The sequence below is a fragment of the Pleurodeles waltl genome, chromosome 5 (genome assembly GCF_031143425.1).
Source record: "Pleurodeles waltl isolate 20211129_DDA chromosome 5, aPleWal1.hap1.20221129, whole genome shotgun sequence".
Classification (NCBI taxonomy): Eukaryota; Metazoa; Chordata; class Amphibia; order Caudata; family Salamandridae; genus Pleurodeles; species Pleurodeles waltl.
The window spans coordinates 1,836,396,507-1,836,408,831 of record NC_090444.1 but is presented as its reverse complement, the minus strand read 5'-3'; the positions used below and the strand labels follow the sequence as shown (position 1 = coordinate 1,836,408,831).

The window sequence follows — 12,325 nt, the reverse complement described above, 5'->3', positions numbered from 1 at the left end:
GTATTATGGACAGCAAACTGTCAGAAAGCTTTTGAGGAGCTGAAGCAGGCCATGTGCTCTGCACCTGTCCTGAAAAGCCCTTGTTACTCTAAAAAATTCTATGTCCAAACTGATGCATCTGAATTAGGAGTAGGGGCAGTCCTATCACAACTTAATTCTGAGGGCCAGGATCAACCTGTTGCTTTTATTAGTAGAAGGTTGACCCCTAGAGAAAAGCGTTGGTCTGCCATTGAGAGGGAGGCCTTTGCTGTGGTCTGGGCTCTGAAGAAGTTGAGGCCATACCTGTTTGGCACTCACTTCATTGTTCAGACAGACCACAAACCTCTACTTTGGCTAAAACAAATGAAAGGTGAAAATCCTAAATTGTTGAGGTGGTCCATATCCCTACAGGGAATGGACTATACAGTGGAACATAGACCTGGGAGTAGCCACTCCAATGCAGATGGACTCTCCAGATATTTCCACTTAGACAATGAAGACTCATCAGGTAATGGCTAGTCTTATTGTCCTTCGTTTGGGGGGGGGTTGTGTAGGAAAGTACCATCTTGCCTGGCATGTTACCCCCATTTTTCACTGTATATATGTTGTTTTAGTTGTATGTGTCACTGGGACCCTGGTAACCCAGGGCCCCAGTGCTCATAAGTGTGCCTGAATGTGTTACCTGTGTAGTGACTAACTGTCTCACTGAGGCTCTGCTAATCAGAACCTCAGTGGTTATGCTCTCTCATTTCTTTCCAAATTGTCACTGACAGGCTAGTGACCATTTTTACCAATTTACATTGGCTTACTGGAACACCCTTATAATTCCCTAGTATATGGTACTGAGGTACCCAGGGTATTGGGGTTCCAGGAGATCCCTATGGGCTGCAGCATTTCTTTTGCCACCCATAGGGAGCTCTGACAAATCTTACACAGGCCTGCCACTGCAGCCTGAGTGAAATAACGTCCACGTTATTTCACAGCCATTTTACACTGCACTTAAGTAACTTATAAGTCACCTATATGTCTAACCTTTACCTGGTAAAGGTTAGGTGCAAAGTTACTTAGTGTGAGGGCACCCTGGCACTAGCCAAGGTGCCCCCACATTGTTCAGAGCCAATTCACTGAACTTTGTGAGTGCGGGGACACCATTACACGCGTGCACTACATATAGGTCACTACCTATATGTAGCTTCACCATGGTAACTCCGAATATGGCCATGTAACATGTCTATGATCATGGAATTGCCCCCTCTATGCCATCCTGGCATTGTTGGTACAATTCCATGATCCCAGTGGTCTGTAGCACAGACCCTGGTACTGCCATACTGCCCTTCCTGGGGTTTCTCTGCAGCTGCTGCTGCTGCCAACCCCTCAGACAGGCAGCTGCCCTCCTGGGGTCCAGCCAGGCCTGGCCCAGGATGGCAGAACAAAGAACTTCCTCTGAGAGAGGGTGTGACACCCTCTCCCTTTGGAAAATGGTGTGAAGGCAGGGGAGGAGTAGCCTCCCCCAGCCTCTGGAAATGCTTTGTTGGGCACAGAGGTGCCCAATTCTGCATAAGCCAGTCTACACCGGTTCAGGGACCCCTTAGCCCCTGCTCTGGCGCGAAACTGGACAAAGGAAAGGGGAGTGACCACTCCCCTGACCTGCACCTCCCCTGGGAGGTGTCCAGAGCTCCTCCAGTGTGCTCCAGACCTCTGCCATCTTGGAAACAGAGGTGCTGCTGGCACACTGGACTGCTCTGAGTGGCCAGTGCCACCAGGTGACGTCAGAGACTCCTTGTGATAGGCTCCTTCAGGTGTTAGTAGCCTTTCCTCTCTCCTAGGTAGCCAAACCCTCTTTTCTGGCTATTTAGGGTCTCTGTCTCTGGGGAAACTTTAGATAACGAATGCATGAGCTCAGCCGAGTTCCTCTGCATCTCCCTCTTCACCTTCTGATAAGGAATCGACCGCTGACCGCGCTGGAAGCCTGCAAACCTGCAACATAGTAGCAAAGACGACTACTGCAACTCTGTAACGCTGATCCTGCCGCCTTCTCGACTGTTTTCCTGCTTGTGCATGCTGTGGGGGTAGTCTGCCTCCTCTCTGCACCAGAAGCTCCGAAGAAATCTCCCGTGGGTCGACGGAATCTTCCCCCTGCAACCGCAGGCACCAAAAAGCTGCATCTCCGGTCCCTTGGGTCTCCTCTCAGCACGACGAGCGAGGTCCCTCGAATCCAGCGACACCGTCCAAGTGACCCCCACAGTCCAGTGACTCTTCAGCCCAAGTTTGGTGGAGGTAAGTCCTTGCCTCACCTCGCTGGGCTGCATTGCTGGGAACCGCGACTTTGCAAGCTTCTCCGGCCCCTGTGCACTTCCGGCGGAAATCCTGTGTGCACAGCCAAGCCTGGGTCCACGGCACTCTAACCTGCATTGCACGACTTTCTAAGTTGGTCTCCGGCGACGTGGGACTCCTTTGTGCAACTTCGGCGAGCACCGTTTCACGCATCCTCGTAGTGCCTGTTTCTGGCACTTCTCCGGGTGCTACCTGCTTCAGTGAGGGCTCTTTGTCTTGCTCGACGTCCCCTCTCTCTGCAGGTCCAATTTGCGACCTCCTGGTCCCTCCTGGGCCCCAGCAGCATCCAAAAACGCCAAACGCACGATTTGCGTGTAGCAAGGCTTGTTGGCGTCCATCCGGCAGGAAAACACTTCTGCACGACTCTCCGAGGCGTGAGGGATCCATCCTCCAAAGGGGAAGTCTCTAGCCCTTGTCGTTCCTGCAGTACTCACAGTTCTTCAGCCTAGTAAGAGCTTCTTTGCACCAACCGCTGGCATTTCTTGGGCATCTGCCCATCTCCGAGCTGCTTGTGACTTTTGGACTTGGTCCCCTTGTTCCACAGGTACCCTCAGTCAGGAATCCATCGTTGTTGCATTGCTGATTTGTGTTTTCCTTGCATTCTCCCTCTAACACGACTATTTTGTCCTTAGGGGAACTTTGGTGCACTTTGCACTCACTTTTCAGGGTCTTGGGGTGGGTTATTTTGCTAACTCTCAATATTTTCTAATAGTCCCAGCGACCCTCTACAAGGTCACATAGGTTTGGGGTCCATTCGTGGTTCGCATTCCACTTCTGGAGTATATGGTTTGTGTTGCCCCTATCCCTATGTTGCCCCATTGCATCCTATTGTAACTATACATTGTTTGCACTGTTTTCTAAGACTATACTGCATATTTTTGCTATTGTGTATATATATCTTGTGTATATTTCCTATCCTCTCACTGAGGGTACACTCTAAGATACTTTGGCATATTGTCATAAAAATAAAGTACCTTTATTTTTAGTATAACTGTGTATTGTGTTTTCTTATGATATTGTGCATATGACACTAAGTGGTACTGTAGTAGCTTCACACGTCTCCTAGTTCAGCCTAAGCTGCTCTGCTAAGCTACCATTATCTATCAGCCTAAGCTGCTAGACACCCTATACACTAATAAGGGATACCTGGGCCTGGTGCAAGGTGCAAGTACCCCTTGGTACTCACTACAAGCCAGTCCAGCCTCCTACAATTCCCATCATACCTCTGTATCTAGAAATGTCCCTCCCACCCACCCTGATGACAGATTGTTAGAAAGGGAGCTCAATAGATTGAGAGTGGAGCAAACCAGACTGAAGCTCAAGAAGCAACAGCTGGATTTGGATAGACAGTCTTTAGAAATAGAGAGGGAAAGACAGAAGATGGGTTTAGATACCCATGGTGGCAGCAGCAGTATTCCCCATAGTCATCCTGCAAAAGAGCATGATTCCAGGAATCTGCATAAGATAGTTCCCCCTTACAAGGAGGGGGATGACATTAACAAGTGGTTTGCTGCACTTGAGAGGGCCTGTGCTGTACAGGATGTCCCTCAAAAGCAGTGGGCTGCTATCCTATGGCTATCATTTACTGGAAAAGGTAGGGATAGGCTCCTTACTGTAAAAGAAAATGATGCTAACAATTTCCAAGTTCTTAAGAATGCACTCCTGGATGGTTATGGCTTAACCACTGAACAGTACAGGATAAAGTTCAGAGATACCAAAAAGGAGTCTTCACAAGACTGGGTTGATTTCATTGACCAGGCAGTGAAGGCCTTGGAGGGGTGGTTACATGGCAGTAAAGTTACTGATTATGACAGCCTGTATAACTTAATCCTGAGAGAGCATATTCTTAATAATTGTGTGTCTGATTTGTTGCACCAGTACTTGGTGGACTCTGATCTGACCTCTCCCCAAGAATTGGGAAAGAAGGCAGACAAATGGGTCAGAACAAGAGTGAACAGAAAAGTTCATACAGGGGGTGACAAAGATGGCAACAAAAAGAAGGATGGTAAGTCTTCTGACAAGGATGGGGACAAATCTAAAAATGAGTCTTCATCAGGCCCACAAAAACACTCTGGTGGGGGTGGTGGGCCCAAATCCTCCTTTAATCAGAACAAGGAAAAGAAACCATGGTGCTATTTATGTAAAATAAAAGGCCATTGGACAACAGATCCCAGTTGTCCAAAGAAAGGCACCACAGCTCCTACCACTACAACCCCTACTGCTAAACCTAGTGTCCCTACTAATAGCAGTGGTGGTGGGAGCAAACCTACTAATAGCCAATCCAAGGGAGTAGCTGGGCTCACTTTTGGTAATTTAGTTGGGGTTGGTCTGATTAGGGAGACCACAGAGGCTACTTTAGTCTCTGAAGGGGCTATTGACTTAGCCACTTTGGTTGCTTGCCCCCATAACTTGGAGAAGTACAAGCAACTAACCCTAATAAATGGTGTTGAGGTCCAGGCCTACAGGGACACAGGTGCCAGTGTCACAATGGTGATTGAGAAACTGGTGCACCCTGAACAACACATACTTGGACACCAGTACCAAGTAACCGATGCTCACAACATAACACAAAGCCACCCCATGGCTGTTGTAAATCTCAACTGGGGGGGGGTATCTGGTCCAAAGAAAGTTGTGGTAGCTTCAGATTTACCTGTAGACTGTCTATTAGGGAACGATTTGGAGACATCAGCTTGGTCAGATGTGGAGTTGGAGGCCCATGCAGCAATGCTGGGCATCCCAGGGCATATTTTTGCTTTGACAAGGGCTCAGGCCAAAAAGCAAAAAGGACAGGGAAGCTTGGATCCTGGAACAATGGACCAAGTGCTCCCTAAAGCTAGGGCTAGTAGAAGCAAACCACTTCCTACTATCCCTCCCTCTACAGTGGATTCTACTTCTGAGGAAGAAGAATTCCCTCCCTGTGCAGAACCTACACCAGAGGAGCTGGAAGCAGACACTGCTGAGCTTTTGGGTGAAGGGGGGCCTGCCAGAGAGGAGCTGAGTGTGGCACAGCAAACCTGTCCCACATTAGAGGGTCTCAGACAGCAAGCTGTCAAACAGGCTAATGGGGATGTCAGTGACTCACACAGAGTTTACTGGGAGGACAACCTCTTGTACACTGAGCATAGGGATCCTAAACCTGGAGCTGCCAGGAGATTAGTGATCCCTCAGGAGTACAGAAAGTTCCTCCTAACACTGGCACATGACATTCCCTTAGCTGGGCACCTGGGTCAAATGAAAACTTGGGACAGATTGGTACCACTGTTTCATTGGCCTAGGATGTCTGAGGACACAAAATAATTTTGTAAGTCCTGTGAAACCTGTCAAGCCAGTGGCAAGACAGGTGGCACTCCAAAGGCACCCCTTATCCCACTGCCTGTGGTTGGGGTTCCCTTTGAAAGGGTAGGGGTTGACATAGTTGGCCCCCTTGACCCTCCTACTGCTTCAGGCAATAGGTTTATCTTGGTGGTAGTGGACCATGCCACAAGATATCCTGAAGCTATTCCTTTAAGGACCACTACAGCTCCTGCAGTGGCAAAGGCCCTCCTGGGAATATTTTCCAGGGTGGGCTTCCCAAAGGAAGTAGTATCAGACAGAGGAAGCAATTTCATGTCTGCATACTTAAAGGCCATGTGGAAGGAGTGTGGTGTAACTTACAAGTTCACAACACCCTATCATCCACAAACAAATGGACTGGTGGAGAGATTTAACAAAACTCTCAAAGGCATGATTATGGGACTCCCTGAAAAACTCAGCAGGAGATGGGATATCCTTCTACCATGCCTCCTTTTTGCCTACAGGGAGGTACCCCAGAAAGGAGTGGGCTTCAGCCCCTTTGAACTTCTTTTTGGACACCCTGTTAGGGGTCCACTCACACTTGTAAAGGAGGGTTGGGAACAACCTTTAAAAGCTCCTAAGCAGGATATTGTGGATTATGTACTTGGCCTCAGATCAAGGATGGCTGAGTACATGAAAAAGGCCAGTAAAAACCTTCAGGCCAGCCAAGAGCTCCAGAAGCAATGGCATGATCAGAAGGCTGTTTTGGTTCAGTACCAACCAGGGCAGAAAGTGTGGGTCTTGGAGCCTGTGGCCCCAAGAGCACTCCAAGATAAATGGAGTGGACCACACACAATTGTTGAAAAGAAGGGTGAAGTCACCTACTTGGTTGACTTAGGCACTGCCAGGAGTCCCCTTAGGGTGCTCCATGTCAACCGCCTGAAACCCTACTATGACAGGGCTGATCTCACCCTGCTCATGGCAACTGATGAGGGACAGGAAGAAGACAGTGATCCTCTACCTGATCTCTTCTCTTCCACAGAACAAGATGCTCTTGTGGAAGGTGTAGTTTTGGCTGATTGTCTTACTGCTGAGCAGAAAGATAATTGCATAAATCTCCTAGGACAATTTTCAGAACTCTTCTCCATTGTGCCAGGCACCACTTCTTGGTGTGAGCACACTATAGATACTGGAGACAGTTTACCTGTCAAAAGTAAGATCTATAGGCAACCTGACCATGTCAGGAACTGCATAAAGCAAGAGGTGCAGAAAATGTTGGAACTAGGAGTGGTTGAGCACTCTGACAGTCCATGGGCTTCTCCTGTGGTACTGGTACCAAAACCCAATTCTAAAGATGGAAAGAAGGAAATGAGGTTTTGTGTAGACTATAGAGGTCTCAACTTGGTAACCTAAACAGATGCTCACCCTATACCCAGGGCAGATGAGCTAATAGATACACTGGCATCTGCCAAGTATCTAAGCACTTTTGATTTGACTGCAGGGTATTGGCAGATCAAAATGTCAGAAGATGCTAAACCTAAGACTGCATTTTCTACCATTGGAGGACATTACCAGTTTACTGTAATGCCTTTTGGTTTGAAAAATGCACCTGCCACTTTTCAGAGGTTGGTGAACACAGTCCTGCAAGGGCTGGAAGCTTTCAGTGCAGCATATTTGGACGATATAGCTGTCTTTAGCTCCAGCTGGGATGATCACCTGGTCCACCTTTGGAAAGTTTTGGAGGCCCTGCAAAAGGCAGGCCTCACTATCAAGGCTTCAAAGTGCCAGATAGGGCAGGGTAAGGTGGTTTATCTGGGACACCTTGTTGGTGGGGAACAGATTGCACCACTTCAGGGGAAAATCCAAACTATTATTGATTGGGTTCCCCCTACCACTCAGACTCAGGTGAGAGCCTTCCTAGGCCTCACTGGGTATTACAGGAGGTTCATTAAGAACTATGGCTCCATTGCAGCCCCTCTTAATGACCTCACATCCAAGAAAATGCCTAAAAAGGTATTATGGACAGCAAACTGTCAGAAAGCTTTTGAGGAGCTGAAGCAGGCAATGTGCTCTGCACCTGTCCTGAAAAGCCCTTGTTACTCTAAAAAATTCTATGTCCAAACTGATGCATCTGAATTAGGAGTAGGGGCAGTCCTATCACAACTTAATTCTGAGGGCCAGGATCAACCTGTTGCTTTTATTAGTAGAAGGTTGACCCCTAGAGAAAAGCGTTGGTCTGCCATTGAGAGGGAGGCCTTTGCTGTGGTCTGGGCTCTGAAGAAGTTGAGGCCATACCTGTTTGGCACTCACTTCATTGTTCAGACAGACCACAAACCTCTACTTTGGCTAAAACAAATGAAAGGTGAAAATCCTAAATTGTTGAGGTGGTCCATATCCCTACAGGGAATGGACTATACAGTGGAACATAGACCTGGGAGTAGCCACTCCAATGCAGATGGACTCTCCAGATATTTCCACTTAGACAATGAAGACTCATCAGGTAATGGCTAGTCTTATTGTCCTTCGTTTGGGGGGGGGTTGTGTAGGAAAGTACCATCTTGCCTGGCATGTTACCCCCATTTTTCACTGTATATATGTTGTTTTAGTTGTATGTGTCACTGGGACCCTGGTAACCCAGGGCCCTAGTGCTCATAAGTGTGCCTGAATGTGTTACCTGTGTAGTGACTAACTGTCTCACTGAGGCTCTGCTAATCAGAACCTCAGTGGTTATGCTCTCTCATTTCTTTCCAAATTGTCACTGACAGGCTAGTGACCATTTTTACCAATTTACATTGGCTTACTGGAACACCCTTATAATTCCCTAGTATATGGTACTGAGGTACCCAGGGTATTGGGGTTCTAGGAGATCCCTATGGGCTGCAGCATTTCTTTTGCCACCCATAGGGAGCTCTGACAAATCTTACACAGGCCTGCCACTGCAGCCTGAGTGAAATAACGTCCACGTTATTTCACAGCCATTTTACACTGCACTTAAGTAACTTATAAGTCACCTATATGTCTAACCTTTACCTGGTAAAGGTTAGGTGCAAAGTTACTTAGTGTGAGGGCACCCTGGCACTAGCCAAGGTGCCCCCACATTGTTCAGAGCCAATTCACTGAACTTTGTGAGTGCGGGGACACCATTACACGCGTGCACTACATATAGGTCACTACCTATATGTAGCTTCACCATGGTAACTCCGAATATGGCCATGTAACATGTCTATGATCATGGAATTGCCCCCTCTATGCCATCCTGGCATTGTTGGTACAATTCCATGATCCCAGTGGTCTGTAGCACAGACCCTGGTACTGCCATACTGCCCTTCCTGGGGTTTCTCTGCAGCTGCTGCTGCTGCCAACCCCTCAGACAGGCAGCTGCCCTCCTGGGGTCCAGCCAGGCCTGGCCCAGGATGGCAGAACAAAGAACTTCCTCTGAGAGAGGGTGTGACACCCTCTCCCTTTGGAAAATGGTGTGAAGGCAGGGGAGGAGTAGCCTCCCCCAGCCTCTGGAAATGCTTTGTTGGGCACAGAGGTGCCCAATTCTGCATAAGCCAGTCTACACCGGTTCAGGGACCCCTTAGCCCCTGCTCTGGCGCGAAACTGGACAAAGGAAAGGGGAGTGACCACTCCCCTGACCTGCACCTCCCCTGGGAGGTGTCCAGAGCTCCTCCAGTGTGCTCCAGACCTCTGCCATCTTGGAAACAGAGGTGCTGCTGGCACACTGGACTGCTCTGAGTGGCCAGTGCCACCAGGTGACGTCAGAGACTCCTTGTGATAGGCTCCTTCAGGTGTTAGTAGCCTTTCCTCTCTCCTAGGTAGCCAAACCCTCTTTTCTGGCTATTTAGGGTCTCTGTCTCTGGGGAAACTTTAGATAACGAATGCATGAGCTCAGCCGAGTTCCTCTGCATCTCCCTCTTCACCTTCTGATAAGGAATCGACCGCTGACCGCGCTGGAAGCCTGCAAACCTGCAACATAGTAGCAAAGACGACTACTGCAACTCTGTAACGCTGATCCTGCCGCCTTCTCGACTGTTTTCCTGCTTGTGCATGCTGTGGGGGTAGTCTGCCTCCTCTCTGCACCAGAAGCTCCGAAGAAATCTCCCGTGGGTCGACGGAATCTTCCCCCTGCAACCGCAGGCACGAAAAAGCTGCATCTCCGGTCCCTTGGGTCTCCTCTCAGCACGACGAGCGAGGTCCCTCGAATCCAGCGACACCGTCCAAGTGACTCCCACAGTCCAGTGACTCTTCAGCCCGAGTTTGGTGGAGGTAAGTCCTTGCCTCACCTCGCTGGGCTGCATTGCTGGGAACCGCGACTTTGCAAGCTACTCCGGCCCCTGTGCACTTCCGGCGGAAATCCTTCGTGCACAGCCAAGCCTGGGTCCACGGCACTCTAACCTGCATTGCACGACTTTCTAAGTTGGTCTCCGGCGACGTGGGACTCCTTTGTGCAACTTCGGCGAGCACCGTTTCACGCATCATCGTAGTGCCTGTTTCTGGCACTTCTCCGGGTGCTACCTGCTTCATTGAGGGCTCCTTGTCTTGCTCGACGTCCCCTCTCTCTGCAGGTCCAATTTGCGACCTCCTGGTCCCTCCTGGGCCCCAGCAGCGTCCAAAAACGTTAAACGCACGATTTGCGTGTAGCAAGGCTTGTTGGCGTCCATCCGGCGGGAAAACACTTCTGCACGACTCTCCTAGGCGTGGGGGATCCATCCTCCAAAGGGGAAGTCTCTAGCCCTTGTTGTTCCTGCAGTATTCACAGTTCTTCAGCCTAGTAAGAGCTTCTTTGCACCAACCGCTGGCATTTCTTGGGCATCTGCCCATCTCCGAGTTGCTTGTGACTTTTGGACTTGGTCCCCTTGTTCCACAGGTACCCTCAGTCAGGAATCCATCGTTGTTGCATTGCTGATTTGTGTTTTCCTTGCATTTTCCCTCTAACACGACTATTTTGTCCTTAGGGGAACTTTGTTGCACTTTGCACTCACTTTTCAGGGTCTTGGGGAGGGTTATTTTTCTAACTCTCACTATTTTCTGATAGTCCCAGCGACCCTCTACAAGGTCACATAGGTTTGGGGTCCATTCGTGGTTCACATTCCACTTTTGGAGTATATGGTTTGTGTTGCCCCTATCCCTATGTTTCCCCATTGCATCCTATTGTAACTATACATTGTTTGCACTGTTTTCTAAGACTATACTGCATATTTTTGCTATTGTGTATATATATCTTGTGTATATTTCCTATCCTCTCACTGAGGGTACACTCTACGATACTTTGGCATATTGTCATAAAAATAAAGCACCTTTATTTTTAGTATAACTGTGTATTGTGTTTTCTTATGATATTGTGCATATGACACTAAGTGGTACTGTAGTAGCTTCACACGTCTCCTAGTTCAGCCTGAGCTGCTTTGCTAAGCTACCATTATCTATCAGCCTAAGCTGCTAGACACCCTATACACTAATAAGGGATAACTGGGCCTGGTACAAGGTGCAAGTACCCCTTGGTACTCACTACAAGCCAGTCCAGCCTCCTACAGATGTGCCTTGAGGGATACTTAGGTAAGCATTTAGCCTTAAAGATACAGCAACTTTTTATTTCTTACACTTTGCCTTGGGTATATTTATGCTATAAAGGCATATCATTTCTCTTATGTTTTATAAAAACTAGATAGAGGGGAAATATTAATTCATACGTTACTCAGAGTATGTAGATTATTTTATTGTGTTTTTAAAACAGCCTAAATTAAAGGAAATTACCTTTAAGGATATAGCCACAAGATTAGTTCGTTGAATAGGTGTCTTTTACAAAGGAGAGTGTTTTCTTTTCAAAAGGTGTTCTGGGATTTCTCAGAGAGGCAGAAATGTTCAGCATTCATCAATATCAACAAAGATCTTATGACAGAGAAGTAGCTTTTGCAGTGCAGTTGCCTCAAAACATGTTTTTGTGCTGATATTTATGTCAACTGGGCTATGTTGAATTGCTCAGATTTGAGGGTAAGTCCACAATAAAGCATATAATGATCTGAAATCACAACGCAGGAGAAAACATGCAAAACAGTTGTCTGGGGTGCAGAGACCGATGGAGTATTGCCTATCATATGTGACATCATATCCACTCTCTCTACATTCAAGGAGATAAAATAAATCTATTTAGGAAACTCAGCTCAGCTATCTATTAAGTTAGCTACACACTTACCTCTTCATATTGCTTTGCAAAGGTTCTCATTTCCTCCTGATATTGAGCTACAGCATCAAGCAAGTTTCCTTTGAATTTAGGTTGCACTTGGACAAGCTCATCTTGAACACTAGCCTAGATAACAAACACAATTCCCAAATTAATGCAATTTTAATTTTGAGAATATTTTTTTTCCTTTTGTCAGTGTTTGTATAGTGTAGAGATTGTACCAGAGATGTCAGAGGTTTTTATAGGCATAAGAAGAGAAGTTTAAAACATAAGAACAAGTTACTTATCTTTGGTAATGCTCTTTCTGGTGGTTACTGTATCTAACCACAGATTCCTCACCTTAGTACACTCTCCAGATGCCTGACAGAATTCAGAAATTTGTACCCAGCAATGTTCCCATGTGCCACTAGCTGGAGCCATGCAGATCTTTGTTGGCTCCATATTCCTCTGAATATGATGGAGCAAAGCTGCATATAAGTGTCACGACTCACGTGCTGCTTACGCCTGGAATCTGCAGATCGAGTGGCGTGGGTCTTGAAGATTCGGCTTTGGCCC

General features: G+C 47.6%; 1 protein-coding gene across 1 annotated transcript in view; it reads right to left on the bottom strand.

Moving 5' to 3' along the window:
- Window positions 1–12,325, bottom strand: part of DNAH8 (dynein axonemal heavy chain 8) — a 9,979,189-nt gene that overhangs the window by 5,461,707 nt on the left and 4,505,157 nt on the right. The window contains exon 35 of the mRNA XM_069236651.1: window positions 11,783–11,896. Coding sequence (XP_069092752.1) covers window positions 11,783–11,896 — 114 coding nt within the window. The remainder of the gene's footprint in view (window positions 1–11,782; window positions 11,897–12,325) is intronic.